General features: G+C 38.0%; 1 protein-coding gene across 2 annotated transcripts in view; it reads right to left on the bottom strand.

Annotated features, from left to right (window-relative positions):
* Positions 1-25115, bottom strand: part of Apoltp (Apolipoprotein lipid transfer particle) — a 6186292-nt gene that overhangs the window by 4637604 nt on the left and 1523573 nt on the right. For both annotated transcript variants that reach the window (XM_081762641.1, XM_081762640.1), the window contains exon 14: positions 3236-3409. In XM_081762641.1, the coding sequence (XP_081618767.1) occupies positions 3236-3409 (174 nt within the window). The remainder of the gene's footprint in view (positions 1-3235; positions 3410-25115) is intronic.

Here is a 25115-nt window from a genome sequence, read left to right as displayed (position 1 = left end):
ATAAACGAAACGAAATATTAGTTAAGCCTGTGCTCACAAACTTCAAGTTCCTCCCAAATAAAATTAGAACATTTTAGAAAACGAAACAATCAGAGAAATTCCTCTCAAAGTACTTTTCTAAATCCGCTACTGATTATTTGTATAAATTAGTATTCAAAGTTGTATCAGGAAAATTATTGCTGAATCGTTGCACAGCTACAGTATGACAGAAATGTGGAAGTACGGTTTGACGGATATATTGAAAAACGTAAGCTTTGACGGATATATAGAAAAACGTAAATTTAACTTTTGCGCTAGAAGCTAGAGTACTAAGCTCTTAGAAATGAAACACGAATGACAAACTGAAATGATCCCGAGAAGAAAAAGATGTCGATAACTCAAAAGTTAAAATAAAGTTAAATAGCATGTAAAATTGCCCTCAAATACTACATTCTTCATGTTAGCTTTAATTCGTAAAACATGTGCTCCATCCATCTTGCTGGTGAATTTTAGAGCGAAATACGGCATTTAGGTCATGGAATTCTTATCTAACTATAGAATATACTATAAGAAAGCTATTTAGATAGAAAAATCATGAAAATGAAAAAAAGCCAAAATTTCCAAAATTCTCGTTTTTTTTTCAAAAAAGCCGGCTTTTTATGTAAAAAAAAAACACCGATTCAAAAAAGCCGGCTTTTTTGCATCTCTAGTTTGTAATAACTTGGATAATACAAATTCTAGAATCTTCAAGTTTATAATCAGCTTGGATACGTTTCGCGTATTTCCAATCTATCACTCCAGCCTTGTGTGGGATGGGTGCTGTCTCAGCTTGTGTGTGCGGAGAAGGTGAACAAGCAGACATCCATAAATAAATCTAAAGCTCGCAGACATCCATAAATAAATCTAAAGCTCAATTGGATAATAATAATATAATTGAAGAAAACGCCAGAAATGCTACTCCAAGTAAGAGGACAGACTCATCCACTCAGTGTGAAGAGAATGAAAGCATTTGCCGTATTTGTGAAGGAAAGTTTAGTAAAGACTCCAAAGGAGAAGAATGGATCAAGTGTGATATGTGCCAAGACTAGTAGCATGTCTTTCGTGTGAAGGTTCAGTGCCTTGAGTTGCTTCTTCGTGATTATTGTAGCAGCTCTAATGCCAAGCTATTTACGTCACACTAATAGACAGGACTCTTGAAATGAACTGTTTTACGTGTATGTGCAACTATTTTTTGCTCGTTATTGTAATCAATTACATTTTATTTCTTCTTTTGTACAGTTTTTGTATCTGCTTTGTATTTTACGTCAAAATATTAGAAAAGAAAAAGTAAAAATGAGATATTTGAGTTTTACGTCCCACGGTTATGCCGGTTAGGCTGAAGGAGACGGTGATGATGAGTAATGAATAAAATGGTGGAATGAAGAAAGTGGAAGGAAACGGGAGAACCTCGCGAAAACCCACGCACACGGTGTTCGTCCATCACAAAGTTCACTTGGCGGGGCTGGGATCGAACCCGGGAACCCAAGCACCAGAGGTGAACGCTCTACCACTGAGCCACCGCGGCCCCAATATTAGAAATGAAATGCTGCTCATATTTGCACTATGAAGTGTTCATATTACCCTTGTACTACGGAAAATGTGAGCACTGTGTACCTACCTTATTATCATGTTTATTACTCACGAACAAAACTACGTACAACCTTGTATTTTTTAGCGTTTGTAGACGAAAGATCAGGCTTTCTTTTGGTGAGGCATTCTACTTTATGTAATACACCATTTTTTAGATATATTAGTATTTTCATTAACTACGCTCATATTCAACTGACTTCCCCTATATATATATATATATATATATATATATATATATATATATATATATATATATATATATAGAGAGAGAGAGAGAGAGAGAGAGATGCATAGATAGATAGATAGATAGATATGCACGTCATACCTCAAAACGCATGCATACGTAATGTTTGACGTAACGTTTGATTGCCCTTTTATGCATCAGACTTAATCTGTAGTTTCATTCTCATATATGTGTACAGCTAGTTCAAAACTACTGGTTAGTTCCTATTTTCAGTTATTTTTGTGAACTGTAATGTATGGTGTTATTCCAATTCAAGTCAGTATTTTTTATCCGTAGCATTACAACTTTCTACGCGTGATTGCGAAAGCATTCCGTTTAAAAAAAAAATATGTAGGGTACATTTGTCCACAAATAAAATTTATTCAATTCGCTTGTATTAGTATTTAATAAATAATTATGGTGCTGTCGAATATGAAATGGTTTATTTTGTTCGGTACCATTTCTACGATCGTACCAATTTTGTCAAGATACTAAATTTTCTTCATGGTATTACTCAATAAGTATCAATCACTGATCACTTAGTCATAGCTCCTATTACCAGAAACTCTAACAGCATACTAAATTTCATAGAAAATGTTATCACCATCGTAGCAACATATGCCACCTCAATGTTGTACGTAAGTTAGGAATATGCAAAAACGAGAAATTTTCGATATCTGCTATTACTACATATCTGTTCAACACTCTTAAATGAATAGGTATTACATTACATAGGAACAGAAATAATGTTTACACATCACGTTTAAATAAATAGACACCTCCAGTTGGTTTCTCCATAACCGAGTGGAACTGTTAAACCTTTTTGTCTCCTAAATTAACAGTTTCTTCGACAGTGGAATTAATAAAGAAGAAGATAGGAGGAGGAAGAGGAGAAACAGAAAAACTTGAGTTAAGTTTAACGTCCCGTTCAGCAGCGAGGCTATATGAGACGTAGACCTACTGATTAACGTGGATACCGAACCACATGAGCTCTGCCGGGAATCGAACCCGGGTCCAGAAACCAATAACCTCGGAATACTATCAAAATTCAATGTATAGTAACAGATTTTCGACAGTACTAAGGTTGATTTGTGACGTTGTTTGATAATTGTAGTTTACCTTCTATGACAAAAAAAAAAAAAAAAAAAAAAAAAAAAAAAATCACGCTATTACTAGATCATGTCAAACATAGTTTACGTATGTTCAAAAGCTGATATTTTAATGTGAGTAGTAATATAACGTACCAGAATTTTTTGTTTGTTGGTTTGTTTTGTGTTAAGAAACAAACAACTTGTCGGAAAATTATTGTTACCTCAATAAGAAAATAAACAATATCGAAAGTAAAAATCTTGTAATCGTTCATAGTTTAAGATTTAGCAAAATAAGGTTCCAAGTATTACTTACCAATATTGTAGTCATCATAGAAGAATGAATTTTCAAAGTTGTGTGAAAATTTACGAACATCCTGACTAAATTTATTCTTCAAATTTTGATCTGAAAGAAGACCTTGAATATCGAGTTTACTAGGAATCGACGACTTCTGCAAGTTCTGTAAGTGACTCCAAACAAAGGAACCAACTGTAAGTAAGAAAATAACTTAACGTTACTTCACAAATTTTAACGAAACGAAAATCACAGAAATGGTACAAGGCTTGTGAAGGAATAAACATACGCTTTGCTTCTACCGTTGGAACAAAATAATTAGTTTCATTCGTTCAATACATTACTTCATGTTCTAATTAGCATTAAATAAAACGCTACGTTGATTAAAAACGCCTGGTAGACTGCTATGTTACGAAAAGGAATCTTAATTATTTCGCTTAATATACTGGCTACCCTCTCTGGCTTATGCTTGATCCCTAAATATTTCCCACCCTGATCATTCGTTTAGGTGGCAAGTCCAATATAATTTTATTAAATATTGTAAAGTGTTAATTTCGATTTATGTCAACCTTAATCTTCCGAGACCTATTTCCAATTGCATACTACTTTTGAACCTGTAGATACATAAATACATCAAGAATATTAAACTTTAATATGCCTAAATTCAGCAAATCATAAAATTCAATTATAATTCAAGTATAACACTAACATTTATATCAAAAGAAGATAGAATACACTTAAATGTTTTGTATTAAGCCTTACAGTTGGAGATCAGAAAAATGGAAACACCTGTAGTTGGCAACATGTCAAATGTATTGGTTGGCAGTGGTCTCGTGGCGCCAGGAGCGCCGGACCTAGGGATGCGCACGAGTCGAGTCGAGTCGAGATTTAAGCCTGTCTCGACTCGTCTCGAGAAAATGTTGTCTCGACTCGTATCTCGACTCGAAAACATGTTGCTGTCTCGACTCGTGTCTCGACTCGACAGTCTCTGTCTCGACTCGACTCGAATTCGAGTCGAGACAAAATATACGAGTTAAAATATACACACACATCAGCCAGACCATTATGACTACCTACCTAATTGTTAGTATGTCCACCATTTTGGCACGATTAACAACAACGCGTCTTGGCATGGTCGCAATGTCCCTCGGTTGGCCGCTAGAGACAGTTGGCACCACATATGCACACACAGGTCATCCAATTCCCGTAAATTCCGGTGAGAGGGTGATGCACCCTCACGTCACGTTCAATCACATCCCAGATGTGATCGATTGGGTTCAGATCCGGAGAGTTTGGGGTGGGCACATCACTTGGAACTCGCTCCTGTGTTCCTCGAACCACTCCATCACACTCCTGGCCTTGCGACATGGTGCATTATCTTGTCGAAAAATGCCACTACCGATGGGAAACATGGCCGTCATGAAGGTGTGTACGTAGTCTGCAAGCAGCGTGCGACGCCTCGGCTGTCATGGTGCCTTGCTCGAGCTCCACTAGACACATGGATGCTCATCTGAATATTCCCCGTCCCGTAGTACAGATGTCAAGGAGCTGTTCCTTTGGAACACGACGTATTCGCACCCTCACATCGTCATGATGAAGAAGATATCGGGATTCATCTGATAATGCAACGCTCTGCCATTGTGCCAAGCAGGGACGTACGCAGGGGGTGGGTTTTGGGTGGTCCGGACCCTCCTTGAAATTTCAACTTTTTGTAAATTTAGCCTAATTTTTAGGGACAATTTTAGGAATTTTAATATAAAATACCTTCATATTGAATTTGGACCCCTCCTGAAATAAATTCCTGCGTACGCTACTGGTGCCAAGGTCTAGTGGCGATGGTCACGTGTTCATTTCAGTTGTAGTTGCCGATGTCGTGGTGTTAACATTCGCCATCGTTAGGAGTGTTCGGTGCACTATGTGTTCGGACTAGTGTTGTGAAGGCCTGTGAAAGAACGGAAATTTTGGGTAAAAAAAAACTTTTTTTAACGATTTTCCCGAGTTGGGGAAAAAACGGAAAATTTGGGTATTATCAAAATCATCATTTAGGTTAATCACAGAATCATTTTAGTTAACATGTTAAATCAAACATATATTTCATAGATATATCTTCATTGTTCTGTGTAAAATTCCGGAAATTTTGTAATCATTAGAAGAAATAGTTTGTTCGGATATATTGGCAAAAACAGGAAAATATAGTTTAAAAACTATTTCTTGGCCTGATGCTAGTAAGATTACTTGCTGTAACATGTCTGCAACATATACAGTGGGAAGTCGAAAATCCGAACTAATTGGGACCACAGGTAGTTCGGATTTTCAAACTGTTCGGATTTTCGAAAATGACCAAGAAAATGCCATTTATGCTTACATATACTGTATGGTATGTTCCTCTATCGATACAGTGGTTATTCAGTACAGACAGTTATTACAATACCGTACGTAAGGCTACTTACATTTAATGTTTCTGAAGAACCTGCTTGTACTCTAAATAACACTGTTCTTGTAAGTCACACTTAAAACTTATAGGCCTAAGAAAAAATATAAATAAAAATACATGATAAACAATTACATATAAATGAACTTTTGTAAAAACACTGACTTCACATAACGTCGATGGACACGCTATTGTTTGTTTATCGCTAGCGTTAAGACAAAATGTAAAAAAGCTTCTGCGGACCGTGTTCGGATTTTTGACGTTAAGGTTATCGACGTCCTACTGTATATACAATGTATTTCGCTAACGGAAAAATACTTAAAGCAACAGGTTTTAATTCTACTTTACACACATATACCGCACAAGTGAGTAAATTCGAGCAGCGAGAAATATATTAAGTGAAACTTCCGTTAGTTATTATTACAGACGAGCAGAAAATTCGTTCTTCGCACGGGGAGAATACTTTCATTTTGGACACAAAACGCACGAAAACTGTCACCAATGAACTTGTGAAGCCCCAAAACTATGAATTTAACATTAATATCGATAATTTTCAAGGTAATCTTTCAAGGTATCAAGGATATCGGTAATCTTTACATGTCACCATCCCCCTTACAGTACTGATGGAGCTGAATTTGTGCATTTAAACGGCATATTCTGTTCATCTCAGCGAGTATGGATTCGAGGCCATTTTCGATCATGTATATATATATATATATATATATATATATATATATATATATATATATATATATATATATATAGGCGGATCCAAGGGGGATATAGGCCACCCCTTCACACTCAAGCATACACTGCATAAAATGGGCTTCAATCCTGCTTTACACTGGATAAAACTGCAAAATATGGTTTAGCCCCTTCCTTGATCATATCCTGGATCCGCTACTATATATATATATATATATATATACTGTATATAATGCTCAAAAAAATTTGGAGTTCAGCTGAAATATCACACAAGACCTTAAGATAGTGTATGAATAAGCTTGAGTTTGACTCATATATATCATACAAGAAGGAATGCTTTAAGATATACTAGAAAAATGGGGCAAATACTGGTGTTGGGGCACAGAAAACCTTCACATGGCTCATAACACAAGACGGTTATGTGTGCACCTCTCGAACTGCTCACAAACAGGCAAGGCAACAACACTGATTGTTCCTTAATATGTCATATGAACTTTTCGAATAGCCAACAAACCCTCGCACACCTGCGTGGGATGGATTCAATCAGATTATCGATGAGTTCTTGGGGGATGTGCCACTCATCCAGAAGAGCGACTTCCAGCTCTGGAATGGTTGTTGGATTTACTGGCCTAGCGTCAATTCGTCTGCCAAACATATCCCAGACATACCCTCAGCATCCAGCATCTCATCCACTAACCGAGCTCTGTGAGGACGAGTATTGTCATTCATGAAAAGGAACGGATCACCAATGGCACCAGCATAAGGAAGAACAAGAATTTTCATGATCTCATCCCTATATCTGAGATCCGTCAAAGAGCCATTTCGGATGATGTGGAGCTCAGTACGCCCACCAATGCTGATTCCTGCCCACACCATCAGTCCACCACCATGATACTGGGATCTTTCTCGCACAAACATGGGATTGTGTCGTGTTCCACATTCTCTCCAGATGAAAACACGTCGATTATCAGGCTTCAAATTGAATCGAGACTCGTCAGAGAACAAAACATTGCCCCATTTATTGCGTCCCCATCCACGATGTTCCTCCGCCTACGCTCTTCGTTCAACACGGTGTCGTGCAGTTAAAGGGACACACACCATAGGCCTACGTGCGTGGAGACCACCTTCTCGAAGACGATTGTGGATCGTTTGAGTGGATATTGTGCGTCCTGTTGTTGTTCGGAAGGCTCGCGGGAGCAGAGTTGTACTCTGACGCCGGTTTCGACGGGGCTGTTAACAAGAGATAACGATTGTCTCTGGCTTTGGTTGCTAGTGGACAGCCCTGTCCTTGTCTTCTTCGAACACTTCCAGTTGTTTGAAATCGATTCCACAATCGGGAAATCACACTTTGTGCCACTCCTATGGCATGTGCCACCTCCCGCTGTGACTGACCAGCTTCAAACCTGCCGATAGCTTGCCATGCCAACGATTCTGGTAAATCACGTTGTTGCGCAATTTCACTACGTAGATTTATGACGCACTAAACACAATGAGAACAAAGGTATCATCGAGCTGAATGTGTTGGCAGCGCCACACTACAAAATGATATCTGGTTGCGCCACGCCACTGATCACGTGCTCAGATGTTCCAAACGGTTCGTTTGCACGTTCGGCCTTCATGATTTTAATCTGAACTGGACAAGATACAGTGTTCTCACATTATTCGTAAGAAGTTTTACATGTGTTTTTATCTGATTCTCTAATTTTTTTGATCAATATATATATATATATATATATATATATATATATATATATATATATATATATATATATATTAGCTAAATATACCCATTCTTTGCATGGAAGTCAAGGCCTGTGGAAGTATTACCCTCATTTCCGCGACCGCAAAAACTATGGATCTGAGACTAAATCGATCATTTTGGATTACTTTTACATGTCTCGGTATCCCCTCCTGCTGTCTCTCGGCCCGCATACAATGGTACCTGAATTTGCAAGTGATCGCTAATAAACGTGTCACCATTCATCTCAGCGAGCGCGAAAATTATGGATTTGACACTAATATCGGTAATTTTGGATTACTTTTACATGTCCCCCCCCGCTGACTCCCGGCCCGCATGCAATTATAGCTGAATTTGCATATCATCGCTAAGGCAATTGTCACCATTGATTCCAGCGACCGCGAAAACTATGAATTCGACACTAATATCGGCCATTTTCTACCACTTTTACATGTCCCTGTAAGCGCCCCCTGAGACCCCCTGGTTCGAATTAAAAAAAAATATATATTCGTCTTGATCTGAGGCCTGGGTCAAGGTACCCCTGACCAAAATTTGGTAACTCTCGGTCCACTCGTCTGGTCACCAGGCCGCGTACAGACAGACAAAGACACAAACAAACTATTTATTTTATTTATATTAGACTAGATAGATTCTTGCAAATTATGCCAGATTTTCATATCATCTTTCCGAACTAATTTTAAAGACCCGCTCCTACTTATCCTTATATATATACACTATATCTATATTTATATCAATCTATAAATATATCTATATATGTATATAACAAACGCAGGAATTGAATACATCCACGTCGTATCCACTGAGGTGCGAAATTGTGTACCTCCAGACATGGGCGGCCGAAGAAAATTTTCTAGGGGGGCATCTTCAATGTTTGCTATAATATTCTGGCATTTAATGTGCATGGTTTGTTATATTACGTATACATTTTCGTTAGCCAGGGAGGTTCATTCTTATCAAACACGGAGATTATGAAGGAGCAGATCTACTGTACAAAATATAATAAAAATATCTCTTTCGGATTTCTATCATCCCGCAGTCCAACCCCGAGACGGAAACATAAGAGCTAGGCTTTTTGTTTTTAAACAAGATAACTTGCCCAGTGAATGCTTTACATTGTGAAGATTATATTAGTGAAAATTAAACGAATATAATTTTACAACTTAATATATTAATACATATTACTAAATGTTGATCTCCCCGTTGCTACTGTATGTGGTTAGCTTATGCGCCTTTCTCGAACGAGGTTTGATTCATGGTAGGATCTCATGTATTTCAAATTTGACGTTAAACTGTACGTTCACGTCTTGTAGAGCTTTGCTCCTGAAAACGACGCTAAACTATAATCTAATTTCATATCACTAAATATTAAAAAATAATGACTTACCAAGGTGACGTCAATATGGCATTCATCAAATCAATTTTATACTTTCACTGAATCCAGTGGATATTAATATAACAATTACAAGACACACGCGCATATAAATACTCAGAAACAGGCACGTACACACGTACACATACACAACTATGAACACTTCAAATCTATTTATATGTGGTGGACTGCGTTGCTTCAAGCACTGTTATCTTCGTCATCATCTTCTCATGTATCTGCATTATTTGATTCATCCACAGATTTGTTATTTGTACGCATCATTCATTTTAGCATTTTCGAGAGGGTTCAGGGTTCTTTCTTCATTTAAAGAGTCGGTTCTCTGTATTGGAAAGAGAAACAGAGGAGGAAGGGGGAATTTATACTTTATGAATGGATAACATTTTAAGAAATATATGCAAAACATGCCGCTTCCGACGCAGCACTGAAGCATTTCTGACGATCATACCCCTCCCCTCTCAAGTTGTAAAGTGAGAAGGGACAGAAACATCCCAGACACTCAGGGTTCAGTTGACAATAATAAAACTATGGGTAAGTAAACATCTTGTGCAGAGTGACGTTTTGCTTTTTATTGAACATTTCTGTGAATTCAACAATACAACAACAGAAATACTAACTGGTTTTATTACTCCAACCATCGCTTCAACTAAGGAATAATTCCCAACGGTCAGTAAGCCATCTAGATTTTCGTTCTTTTTCTGTTCTCCAGAGGAAAGAATGAGATTTTACCAAGATGCTAAAGTCAAGATGCTAGATGCTAAATAGGAGTGAATTATGCTAGATTTAGTACCAAGATGCTAGATATGGCTTCACTGGTGGGCTTTGATATCTACAGAAATGTCTGCCAAAGCATACAAAGAAACAATAGCACAATAGTTTCGATAACATCTGTGTGGTCCATCGGTAGGCTACACATCCGGTAAGAAGCTCAATCCTAATTGTAAAATTGGTAGCGGGAGAGTAGTTTGGACTGCACCCAAAACAAAAGACTCGTAGCCGGCTTGTATAGATAATTGAATTCAAATTTTCAAGTATCCATTTACTGAATGACCATATCGTGTGTGCATGCATTCGCATGCATTATTTAATACGTAAATAAATTACACAAACAATTAATTATGTCAATGATAAACGGTTGTAATAAAGAACTAATGGTCATGTTTTTTTCTTTTAAATATTCAATTAGAACTGGACAACTTACACAAAATTTGGGAATCGAGAAATGAAAACGGAACGTTTCTAGCACTTGTGGGTTCGAGATCTCATTGTTGAAAGGATTGGAGACAAACATATAAACTTGTCTTTGAGGAGAAACATGTACGCGTAAATCTAGTATTTTAATATATAGATAGTAATTGGAATAGTTTCATTTTCGAGTGCTATTTTTTAATATTCGCAATATTGAAAGTTTTGAACTTACATTTCTCGCGTGTTTGAAAAAAAGAGATATCGTTACTAGTAAAATTAACCTAATACAAATATATTATTTTTTTTTCAATTTTTCCGGAAAATCGAAAAAAAAACGTTTTTAAAAAAAACGTTCAAAATTTCCGGAAATTTGACAACACTAGTTCAGACACACATGTACTTTGCCCAGCATTAAACTCTGGTCTTAGTTCCGACGCAGTTCGCTGCCTGTTCTGTTTTAACAGTCTGCCCAGCCTACGACGTCCGACATCTGTAATGAGGTGGGGGGCGCCCAACCCCTCGACATTTGGATGTCTTTTCCCCTTGGTTTCGAAACTTGTTGAAGACAATCAGCTCAGCACTCCTCGAACATCTGACAAGTCCTGTGGTTTCCGAAATTCTTGTGCCGAGTGTTTCTGAGTGAGTACTTTCTTCAAAATAATATTAAAAATTATAGAAAGATTTTCGAGACATTCGAGTCGAGTCGAGATTTTAACCAGCTGTTTTGATTCGAAAATTTGAGTCGAGAAATACGTTTGTCTCGACTCGTCTCGAATTTTACAAAGTGTGTCTCGACTCGAATCTCGACTCGAATTCGAGTCGAGTCGAGTCGAGATTCGAGACATGTCTCGACTCGTGCGCATCTCTAGCCGGACCGCTGGTGGTGGTGTGTTAGGTCGTTGTCCATACTACGTCAGGCGCAGTGGAACAGCAGTGTTCAGTAGCTGCAGCAGACGGAGGTAGTGTAAAATGGGAGACCTCTCAGATTTTCAAAGAGGGCAAATTGTTGGTGCGCGGTTATGTGGAGTGACTATGACGGCAGTGGCTACTGTGTTAGGTGTGTCGCGTGGGACAGTGTCGAAGGTGATGACGGCCTACACAACACACGGGAAAACCACATCGGGGAAGCGGAACAGTGGGCGGAAGAAAATCATGAGTGACAGGTCACGCCGGGTATTAAAGCGCATTGTCACGCAGAACCGTCGTGCCACTGCGGAGCAAGTGAAGGTGGAACTAGATCAGCACCTCCCCCACCACCAAATTACATTACATGAACTTACGGGGTCGTGTTGCACGGGCCAAACCGCTCATCAGGGACCATAACGCTTTCGCACGCCGCAAATGGTGCCGCGACCATGCAACTTGGACCGTTGAGGACTGAAAGCGTGTGATATGGTCGGATGAGTTATCCTTTACCCTATTCCCAACCACAAGCCGTGTTTATATGTGGAGAACGCCCAAAGAATCTTATGATCTGCAATGTCTCCGCCCAACTGTGAAACATGTGATGCTGTGGGCCGCCATATCATGGTTTTCATTGGGTCCTGTGGTCACACTTAGCGGACGAATCACTGGCAACGATTATGTCGAAATTTTAGGAGACCACTTGCTTCCTATGGTCCGAATGTTGTTTCCGGACAATGACGCCATCTTCCAGGATGATAATGCACCCATTCACACAGCTGGCGTTGTTGCAGCGTGGTTTGAGGAACATCGGGATGAAGTTCAACACCTACCCTGGCCCACCCAATCTCCAGATTTCAACATAATTGAACATCTGTGGTCCGACTTGGAAACACGACTCCGGCGACGATTTCGACCTCCATCCTCTCTCACAGAACTGGTCGATGCCCTGCACGAGGAATGGTGTAAAATTCCACTTGCTACCATTCACGACCTCTATGCCTCCATCCCACGTCGCATCAAGGCTGTTCTGAAGGCGAAAGATGGCCCGTCACCATATTAATCTGGTAGGTTGCAATGTCGTTCAGGTGTTTCCATTTTTCTGATCACCATCTTGTATTCGTTACTAGCTTCTAATTAGGGAAGGGTCCGAATGGGGCACTCGAGTTGCCGAACAACATGTATCAGATATGAGAGAGGGTGTGAAACTATGTACATATGCAAATTTATAGCTGCTGAGGGCAACATGGAAAACCAGAAGAGCCAGAAGAAATATGGCTGACCGTAGGGCCCAGCAACACAGAAAGCTAAGAATTCTCTCGTTCCGTGCGTGAATTGTCATAGAAGTGAACCTAAATGTTTAGTAGTAGATGCATGATAAAATCTGCTATATGCAATGAACATCGTGGTCACCATATTGAAAGTGGCCATCTTGAATTCGGATTAACAGTGTAAAAGAAAAAGTGGGTCATGTGAGATAAGAAATAGCACTGGCATTTACCAGGAATACATTGGTTTTAACCATTCTGTAGTAACAATTGTGAGTTGATAAGTAACATACAAGAAGGGTGTACAGAAACTCTGTCAAAATCTCACTAGTATGGCGCTAAAGCAAGAGCTTGGAGAACTCTGGTTTATATATAGGCCGAAGAAAAGTGTGTTTACATGAATAATAGGGAACCGGTCAAAACCCCCACAGCCAAAACCTCCACACTCAAGAAATGTCAAAACGCCCACACAAACGGTCATAACCCCCACACAAATGGACAAATCTCCCAAACGTACGAACGGTCAAAACCCCCACAGCCAAAACCCCCACACTCAAGAAATGTCAAAACGCCCACACGATCGGTCATAACCCCCACACAAATGGACAAATCTCCCAAATACACGAACGGTCATAACCCCGACAGCCAAAACCCCCACACTGGTAGTCGGTCATAACCTCCAACGGTCATAACGCCAACACAAATGGACAAAACACCCACACATAGCAACGGTCACAATCCCCACATAAATGGACAAAATCCCCACACAAATGGACAAAACTCCCACATGCAGAAATAGTCACAACTGCCACACAAATGGACAAAACCCCCACACAATCGGACAAATCTCCCACACTCTGAAATGATCCTGGTTGCATGTATTGCCCTTGTACTTTTTAATAACATTTTTATTCCAATTAAACTGATGTTCCAACTATTCTTCTTGGGCGTCATAAAGAACCGCAACAAAGACGTGGAATGACGATCATTTCAGAGTGTGGGGGATTTGTCCGATTTTGTGGGGGTTCTGTCCATTTGTGTGGCAGTTGTGACAATTTCTGCATGTGGGAGTTTTGACCATTTGTGTGGGAGTTTTGTCCATTTATGTGGGGATTATGACCGTTGCTATGTGTGGCTGTTTTGTCCATTTGTGTGGGGGTTATGACCGATTGTGTGGGCGTTTTGACATTTCTTGAGTGTGGGGGTTTTGGCTGTGGGGGTTTTGACCGTTCGTGCGTTTGGGAGATTGGTCCATTTGTGTGGGGGTTATGACCTTTCGTGTGGGCGTTTTGACATTTCTTGAGTGCGGGGGTTTTGGCTGTGGGGGTTTTGACTGTTCGTGCGTTTGGGAGATTTGTCCATTTGTGTGGGGGTTATGACCGTTTGTGTGGGTGTTTTGACATTTCTTGAGTTTGGGGGTTTTGGCTGTGGGGGTTTTGACCGTTCGTGCGTTTGGGAGATTTGTCCATTTGTGTGGGGGTTATGACCGTTTGTGTGGGTGTTTTGACATTTCTTGAGTGTGGGGGTTTTGGCTGTGGGGGTTTTGACGTAGACCCGAATAATATCTGAGAGTAAGGGAAGGATGGTCATTGATGACACAGAAAGAAGAGACCAAAGAAGAGAGAAGAGACCACTTACTGTGTGTGCTGTTTGCCAACAGAAAATACGCGAGGAAATTCATTAGATAATGTCTGCGTTATCAATGAAGTAGTCGAGTTAGATAGAGCGGTTGGTAGGAAGCTTAATGTGACCTTGACCGGTGAGCCACTGTTGAGGAGGTGCTAGAAAGCGAAAAAGTATATTATAATTCATCATTTGGAATAGTTATTTCTTCTTGTGAGCATGAATATGAATTCCCAGGCAGTCGTACCATTAATAGTGAGTGCGTTCGGGACGTGCGACAATAATCCCTGTGTAGAAAATCAGAAATGCAGCTATTGGTGAATATTGATACCGTGATCGAATAATATTAAACGTTAGAGGGAGATGATAGCATTGTCAGATGAGGATGAAAGTGACAGTGGCCGTGATAAGAGTAGTCACAGTGACCTTCGGGAAAAACTGGTGTAACGGATGCCTCAGTGCATGCTCAACGATATAGTAATTTTGACCGGAATAGTAGTTCGTTCTACGCTCCATCCCCACCTAATAAGGAGCCTGTAAAATATACGAAGGCAACAGTTTGAAAATATGTATTACTACTAAATGGAGACAGAAAAGATCTTTAGGTAAATGAAGCAAAGTGTTATCTGTGTTTTCACGCTACAAAATTTCTGCCCTTCGTAACTTTGAACGAAACCGAAACAAAGTGTTTGTGATAAAAATAAACGACGAGATATTACTACGTTTTAAAAGAACGTGGGTAGAGAATGGAATAGTTAATGATCGGACAATTACAATATGTTTGATGAATATAAAAGATGACATGGATCCAACGGGCACTCTGCAATTCCAAGCATCTTGGTCTTGGATTTAAAAAAAATAAAAAAAACTAAACATATTGTGTCACGCAAAACTACTTATTCCGTGTTCAAAATAACCGAAGGTGAGCAAGAGTTACATCAAACTGAAAAAAGGTTCATAGCTGAAACAAAGTCTATGATTTTAAAATAAAACTTCAATTTAAGTCAAGTTTTTAACAGTTCAAAGTAGATACGACAAAGAAATCTATTCAGGCAGGACACTAGCCAAAAAAAAAGTGTATTGTAGCATAGGATCAACGACAGCTGTTACGCACTCGTATATGATACTGCCCATAATATCAATGGACGGGAAACAGTTTTTGCCATTGTTTCTTATATCCGCTGAACCTACAGGTAAAATCCCTGCAAGAATGTCTGACGTACCTTCGATATCAAGGCATTTGCTAGAAAATCAGCAAATATGTGCAAGGATGATTTGAAGTTTTTTCTTCAGGAACTATTTTGGCCACATGTGCACGACAATGCCATCTTGCTGTTGATTGATTCGTGGTCTTGTAACAAAGATGATAAACTGATGCATTCCAATGCTCCGGATAATATTGAGTTTCACAGGAAACTGATACCTCCTAAATACATTGGACGTATTCAACCTCTCGACGTTGGATTCTTTCGCACGTTCAGAAAGTACGTGAGGTTTATCAAGGATCCTGCATTAAATATTGATGGGTTTCATTTACGACATCGTGACAACTTCATCCGTGTCCAAACGTTTCACATTCTAGTTTAGTGCTCTCCGGTTCACCAATTTCATTAAACATGTCTTCTACATGGCTGGATATCTTGTAGAGAACTACTGAAAATTCCAGACGGAAATGTACTTTTTGTTTTGATTATGAAACATAATTGGATTGTCAGCAGCATCAATGTAATAATCCCTGTTTCGTCAGGTGTGGACACTGTGAACAGCTCTTGCGTTTTCATCACTTTCTTGTAGATACTATTCACATCAACTCTTCTTCATAGATTGGTATGTACCTTTATCAGTATACTTACTTATGTGATGATATATGTTATTTTCTTTGACAAGAACCACTTCGTAATTGAACTTGCAATCCCCAGTCTTCATTTGTGTCAGATGTTTTAACGTGAACAATTATCGATCTCTAACACCGCAATATTACCAGCTCTTTGCATGTGCAAATGTTCTTTGTAATCTTTTTCTAGATGTGCATCCTGTGCCAACATTATTCCAACAAGTTATTCCGACTTTTGTTCAAATATCCCCTCACGACTTTCTTGGAGGTTCCTTCTCAACTCACAATAGAGTTACTGCAGAAAGGTTAGCACCAATAAAATTTCAGTGCTATTTCATATGCCACATGACTCACTTTGTCTTTCACATTGTGAATTCGAATTCAGACCACTCAATGTGGCGGCCATGATGTTCATTGCATATAGCAGGTTGTATCACTATTTAACATTTCACCTTCATTTCTGTGGCGATTCACGCACGGAACGAGTGATTCCTTAGTTTTCTGTGTTGATGGTCCCTACGATCGGCCATATTTCGCCCTGCTGTCCTGCTTTTCCATGTTGCTCTCACCCGCTATAAATTTGCATAGGCGCATAGTTTCACACTCTCTTTCATATATGATACATGTCGTTCGGCAACTCGAGTGCTCCATTCGGACCCTTCCCTTGTATGAAGTTATGTAATTTTCAGGATAAAATGTCTGATACTTCTTTCATGTTCAACTGTAAATGTAAGGAAGAATTTAAATTTTGAATTGTGTGTTTTACAGGACATTGTATTGAGAAGATGTAACACTTTTTTAAATATTACATACCCAGGGGCGGATACAGCTGGGGCGATCGGGGCGATTGTCCACCCAAAGAGGAAACTTTTATTTTATGTATAAGTAAAACCTATACCAGAGTTTGGAGCTCTTAAAAGTAGCTCTAAGTAGCAGTATAAGAACCCCTCGCCCTCCCAGAAGTCCGTCCTAATCTGCTCCTATACATAACTGTAAACCATCAGAAAATTATCGCTCATGAAGATTTACAGTATGTAACATTAATATCAGAATATTCTGAATAGTGTTAGTATTATAAGAACAAATGAAACATTTATGTAGCAATTCTTTGAACGTTCATGGCGAATCATGAATTATTTTAAATAATGCGCACCTTTGTGTATTTAATGTGGGATTTAAATATTTTATTCCGTCAAGCGTTTCACAGGTTTAATCCAGCTTTTACAACGGAATATATATCAATTTATTTAGAGTCTGTTACATAATTACATGCACCTCTGACTGCTATAACTTCATTGGGCCGGGTCCAGTACTTGTGTTGCAACCCGAAAGATACAACCCTACTTACGAGTAATTTTTCTGGTAGGCGACAATGGTCGGTAAGCCTATGAAGCACTCAAACAGCCTTTTACTATGGAGTTGATGCACGTAATAATCTGAAATTTAAAACTAGTTTCTATTGTTTGGAGCATATTGTTCAATGAGTGCCACACATAAAAAAATTGTAACTTATTGTGAGAATAATATATTATTTCACTGCATACTGCATATGAGATTTAAAAAAAAAAGGTGATCACACATGAGCTAAAAAATGGTTGAAATAAACTGAAACAATATTGAAGGAAATTCAAATTCTGAAGAACCAAAGGAAATAAGTTTGTAAATATTATATGTGTCTACATTCATTGTACTATTCCAAACCCTATCACTCCGACGATCATTACTTGAGTTAAATATTTTTCTTTATCAAATTTTATTGTTTTCTTAATTGATATTACAATTTCATTATAACGTTATTATTGTTGACGACTATTCCAACCTCCATCATTCCACAGATTCAACCTGATATATGTCAGTTACTTTAACTTACGCGGGATGTACTTGGACCTGAACCCACAAAGTGGGGGTGACGTATATATTTCCTGAAAGTTTGGGTCAAAGTAAGATCAAAATCGGTTACCAAAATTGGGGAGGTCTCATGCATTCCGTGTGGGAACGATTCTCATTCTTTACTCATTCTTACTGAAATCTTCAAGCGTGTCCATAAAGTCCGTGCAACCCAGAAAAATCTGAAACGGTGAGACAGATATGAAAACAGAAAAACATGTCTTTCTTCATTTCAAAAGTACAACATATCAAAGTAAAATATGTATACGGTCCCCCGTAGCATCCCACGGTCCGCTCTGTCCCACGGTCCCCCGTAGCGTCCCATAGGGGGTCCAACTCAAAATTTTTAAATAAAAATGGGGTCAACTTGTATATCGTATGAAAGTTGGTGTCAAATGAAAGAAGATAAATCAAGTCTCAACTCTCTACGATAAGCCTGTGCAAAATAGCAGTGGGTAAAATATATCAACACAATCTTCATTGCAAAGTCTGTGGCCACCCGCATGAATCTAAACGGTGGGATAGATGTAAAACCAGAAACATTGTTATGTCATTATTTCAAAAGTATAATGATTCAAAGCAAAAACTGTTCCAGAGTCCCAGACGGGGTCAAACTCAAAATGTTGAAATGGGAAAGGGGTTCAAGTTGATAATCGTATGAAAAGTGATGTTAAGTAAAATAAGATTAAGCAGGTGGATTAATAAGGAGTGGTCATAGACTTTTCAATTACGCTTGTGTTGACATTTTGACCCACAGCCATTTTGCACAAGCTTATTTTCAAGGACAGAGTCTTGTTCCATCTTCTTTCACATGAAAACAGCTTTCATACGATAATCAACTCGAAACCTTTTCATATTGCAACATTTTGACTTGAACCCCAACTGGGACCCTGCGAGGGACCCTGACACATTCTTTTACTTTGAATCATTATACTTTTGAAATAATGACATATCCGTGCTCATGATTTTACACCTATCCCACCGTTTCAGATTGATACGAGGTACCATAGACTTTGCAATAAAGATTGTGTTGATATTTTGACCCAGTGCTATTTTGCACAGGCTTATCGTAGAGAGTCGAGACTTGATTTATCTTCTTTTATTTAACACCAACTTTCATACGATATGCAAGTTGACCAAGCTTTCCATTTAAATATTTTGAGTCGGACCCCGTCTGGGACTCTGCGGGGGACTCTGAGACAGTTTATTTTATCTTGATATGTTATACTTTTGAAATGATGAAAGACGTGTTTTTCTGTTTTCATACATGTCTCACCGTTTCAGATTTTTCGGGGTCGGACGGACTTTACGGACATGCTTAAAGATTTTAATAAAAATGACTAAAGTGCCCTTACGCGGAATGCATGAGACCTCCTCAATTTAGGTAACCGGTTTTGATCTTACCTTGACCCAAGCCTTCAGGAAATATATACATCACTCCCACTTTGTGGGTTCAGGTTCAAGTATATCCCTACTTAGAAAACATATGACATGTACAAAGAATACGTTTATACCATGCCAGGCGAACTTTTTTCGCTCCTACAGTCATACCTACCTTCTTACCAACGGGAATGAAAACAGGGCACACTTCTATAATTCTAGCAGGGTTGTCAGGAAATAAAATAAGTATCCAATATGTTTACTATCTGCTTTATTAAGTTTTACGCTCAAAGGTAACTCTGTCTAGGCTAAATAATTTGAGAAATACAGGTGAAGATAACGAAAATAATTGCTGCGAAAGGTAATGATTAATTTATTGTTCTGAATGTGATATTCATTTTTAGCATGTAGGCCATATGAGACGGGTCTGTTACTTGAGATCTAAGTTGTGACTGGAATTTGTGTCTGAGGTAAAACCACATCGGCACTGGGTTCGATCCTGAGATGGGAAAGAAGTTGCCCGGCTCCACCGTCTTTATTTGCAAATGACCATTGATGTATTATTACATGGTGACTGAAAACAAAATACACCTGAACGTCCCTCCTCAAATGTATACAGAATACGGCATCACTGCGCATTGGACACTGAATACAGGATTGTATGTATATAAAATAAGCGATTATCTGTTGGTTAAATAAGCACGAGACGGGGCTTGATCCACGGTCTAGTCTGCGCTAATCAGTCTGTAAGTAACATGAAACTAAATGAATAAATTCGGTAGTGTTGTAAGTAATTCTCGTGATAGAAGTAATATAATTTTAAGATTTCTTACGAATTCAAGTGTGATTCTTATCTTAGTTTTCAAACATTATCATGGTAACACGTTAGCAAACTCGTCTTTGGATTGGAAATCCGAGTTCTATTCTCGGTGTAAGCTCACACGATTCAAAACTTACTTTGAGATGTGGCTCAACATCTCGTATAGCTTCAGTACCGAAAACTCACAATAAAACTGAACCAATATATTAGAGTTCTACACATTCTTTTATCTGTAGTGTAAATCTTGGATTACACAGATTACATTTTGATTTATCTGTCACAAATATGATTTAGTGACATTTCTTATTATTTAATTTGCATTTGTTAAAGTACCTCATATTATTTCAGTTCATTCTCATATATTCAAGTATTCAAGGTTATTTTTGTAAGTTGATTGAATGTGTATTTGTGTGTGTGTCAATGTTAAATAGTATTGTAACGAGGGTACAAAGCTCAACTTGTATGCAAGCGGTGCTCAAATTTCAACAATTCACTCACACAGGTTCATGCGCACCGAAAGACCTTCGTTGCTAGGCAACGGCAGAAAAATTCTGCTTGGCTGAATCCAGTCACCTTATTCTTTTAACAGCAAGAGAAAAGAAAGGAATAAGAGCAGTGTTTGTCGTAAAAAATGAACGTGTAACTTCGTGGACGTGTTCCAAAGGAAGTGGCTGTTTGTAATCTTAGATTTTAATGAGTGCTATAAGACTTTTAAAGAGATCTATAGTATAAAGGTCCGTCTAAATGGATATTCAAGATGTAGAGTCAACGTAGTTTTCGTCGCTGGATTTGAATGGGCAGTTTCTTGCTCTAGAAAAGGTAAAGGAAGGCTAGACACGAGCTAGATGCGCGGGTGTTATGGAAAACAAAGGCATTCGGTTAATATACTCAAAATCTTTAAACATTCGGAACTATGTTAAACTGTACTGTATTATCATTATTTGTTGTAATTACTTCAATTCAACTAGTACTATTAAAGTTAGTATTATTACTGGAACTTCACAATCTTCCTAGATTTCAACAACCTTTTTAAATTGTTGATGCAACCCTTTCCGAAGTGTACGGAGACCACTCAGTACGGTGAGAAGGAGGAATTACCAGGGAAACAAATGTGTTGAGCTATTGCTCCCTAAACAATAATTTGTCAAATGTCTATCACACCTGAGGGAACAGTTTTCAATAGTTAAAGTGGACGAGGTGGCCCCTCAAGGCCATTTTCCCCTTTAGGCGGTGATATATCATAGAGGCAAGTTGCTGATCTTGTTATTACCATAGATTTAAATATATAAGTTGATGATTCTTAAGTACTACAACGATATAATCTCAAATATCTATCCCGCTGAAACAGATTATAGCATATGCAATGTCTGTAAATGCAAAATTTGATAAAATGAATGTTATTCCAGCCATGATAACATACGATTGAGTGGCGTGCCACAAGCAGTAAACATAACATATATAAATATAACAATATTTTTACCCACATAGATTCATCTTCAAAGTGTATCTCTCAACATCCACAAAAAATGAAATAGCATATTTATAAAACTTATTTGGTCCGTAACGTTTGTGATTTTTTTTTTTAAAGTTTCTAACAAAGTAATTGTAAATATTCATTTGTGAGTCTATGATGACATCAATCAAATAAAAGCTTAACATTAAATTCAAACCCGTCTGAGAGCAAGTCAAATACGCTAAATAAAATGTAATAAAATTCATGCAGATGCAAATTACTCACCCTCAGGGAATACTACTTGATGAACAATGTTTCTCTTGCATATCAAGAATGCCAACATTTTCAAGGCGTGAAAATTAGAAATATCCTTTGATTTCTTTTAAGAAAATGTGTTTGTTGTAAATACTCAAACATGAGTTTCTGTGTTTCGAAAAAAAAACTGTTTAAAGTGCATGGTATGTGAGAAAGTTTGGCGTCTGAATTACCTCAGGATCGCATAAGTAAAAGTTCTAACCCGACAATTAGGGTATAGACGTATTTCTAAAGTACTAACAGAGTTGAATAAAAGATACAAAATCTGAGCAGTATACATAAAAGGAATATAGGAGTGAGAAAGCACTAAAACCAATATTGTAAACAAAAAATCGTAATCCTACGTCAGTCTCAAATTTCTATAATCCCCTCCTTACTCATCTAGCAATTAGCGAGTTTGCTTTCACTGCATGTGGTCCTGGGTTCTATTCCCAATGGAAATCCAAAAATTATTTTATTTTTCAAGTTCATTAAATACTGGATATAGAGAATAATCAAAATATGGAGTTCCTTCGTGACTAAGCGCTTAATGTACGTGCCTTTGGATGCGAGACCCGGATTTTATTCCCGACGGGTGCTCATGTAGTTCGGATTCCACGTTAATCAGTAGGTCCACGTCTCATAGCCTTGCTGCTGAACGGCACATTAAACTCAAAATCAACTCAAGTCAATAATGAAAATATATATGGTACGAAAATTATTTAAACGTTTTTGTATTCATTGCTCAAAAAACAATTTTTAAAACTGTTTTGAAATACAATAGTAAATTACAGAATCTCTAAATTTGGAAAATCAGTTACACATATATTAAGTTAAAGATTTTATAAATATATTTAGATTTTATAGATATCTAGTTCGCCTTCCTTTAAATTTAAGAAGTCTACAGAAACACTTTTTAAATTTTTGAAATTTACCACACAAAACTAAAACTAGAAAAAAAATCGTGTGCTAGTATAGGGCCATGATATGCATCTCTGTAAAGTTTAGTTGTTCCCTCGTTCAAATTTAATGGGTAAAAATGTATTAAGAATCACAATTTGCAGTTTTTTTGACCTACTTTATCCACCTTGATGAAGATTTATTCCATTAAATCATATAGAGGTCCATTCTCTTTAATAGGACATGTTTAAATTATCACATGACATCTCTCTTAAATTATAAGAAAGGTTTGCAAGTATACCCCCTAAATCTTAGTATTGCTGAAAAATGGTTAATCCTCTGGGACGCTAATATGCATTACTATAAATTTGGTTGGTTCTGTTCGTTCGCTTTTATGGGGACAAAATTGCCGAGCATTCAAACTTTTCAGGTTTTTGACCTATAATATTCACTTGGGTGAAATTTTATTGTAGTATATGCTAATATAGTTGAGAACAGGTGTCAGTTCTTTCTTGTACGACATTGACATTTTCCATTAAAATCTGGGATAGGTTCATCGACCTATTTCTTAAATTTGGGAATTCTTTAAAAAAGAATAAATAGTGGTAAATGTTTTCTATGAGTTGAATATGTACTTCTACAAATTTGGTTAAAGTGTGAAATATGTTGTTGTATATCTATAAGTTTTTTTTTTTTTTTTTAGAATTTCTTATCAGTTTTCATGCCCTACATTTTTATTTCAAGCACAACAATTCAAGTTAAGTAGAAGTGGTTATCAATCAAGTCAGGGACGGCGCCAGGAACGCTTGATGGGGTGGGCGGAAAGAGGCGGACCTAGTTGCTGGGTGGGCGGACAACGAAAATAAGAACTGGGCAATGTAGACGTTTTTTGACAATAATTAAATTTCAATTTTTATACTCTTTAGTTAGCTAAGGCTCAGACCGAAATAGGGGAAAAACAAGGATGTGGAAAACAGCTGTGTTGGCCTTATAGAAGGTGCCATTCCAGCATTCACCTGGTAAGACTGAAGAAATGAAGGACTTAGGATGGACTGCGGGAGTTCGTGGCAATATGCTTGACCTACCTAATTCCGCGTGGCACACACACTACCTCGACTTTCAGCTATTTAAACAATAATAACGGTGTGTTCTGTGTAGTCGAAGAAGTTCAAGACTGCTTTACCTCCTCTCCCTCCAAGAATGCACATGAATGCATAGAAATAAAAGAAGGTTCAAACAACGCAGACTAACAGATAATACTCTACTTTTCGTTAATAACATAAAATACACAATAAGTAGGTAAAGTAAAACAAGGATAAAATAGGCTGCTGCAAACATTTTTATCTGTGAAGTACTTATTACAAGAAAGCAAGAGACAAAAAATATAAATGAGTAACTTCAGAAGCAATGCTGTCGTCTTCGCTGTCTCCAACATCTAGTTCATTTTCACTTTCCTCGAAATCGAACACTTCAAATTGCGAATCCTGGTTGTCACATGTATTTGTATTTTTTGTCTTTTTCCCCATTGAAGAAGAAGGATTATCACTAACATCAACGAATTGAAAATCGCGCTTCTTTGAACACGAGAAAGACACCGAGCCTGAGAAGAAATCGCTAAATTTTTTCGACATATTAGCTGAACAAGCACCGACTGCCAAGACTTCTGAACGCAACAGAGATCAACTCAACAATGCTATAATAAGGGTTTTTACAAATCTGTTTAATGCCACACGGGTAAGACATGTGGTACATTGCTGTAAACAATTGCAAGTTGGAATCCTCTTATAAGAAGCTATCGCGCCAACACAAAGCAAGGGAGCCAATTTCTCTGTAAATTTGGGGGGGGGGGGCATTCAGATGCAGAAGGCATGAATGAAGATTTTAAGACAAATTGAATTCAAATTATGCCAAATATTGTATACTCATAAATAAAATGCGGGGGCGCACATGGGCTTTGGGGGAGCCCGGGCGCCCTTGACATAAAGCACTACTCTCCTCCCTCTCTTTCTCAAAATGAGACAATAGATAATACTGGCCAGCTCTGTCCATTATTTAGTTGGCTTTTTAAA

The sequence above is a fragment of the Thermobia domestica genome, chromosome 6, assembly GCF_964235325.1.
Source record: "Thermobia domestica chromosome 6, izTheDome1.hap1.1, whole genome shotgun sequence".
In the NCBI taxonomy this organism is placed as follows: domain Eukaryota; kingdom Metazoa; phylum Arthropoda; class Insecta; order Zygentoma; family Lepismatidae; genus Thermobia; species Thermobia domestica.
The sequence above is the reverse complement of the archived record's forward strand: the minus strand, read 5'-3'. Positions and strand labels throughout refer to the sequence as shown.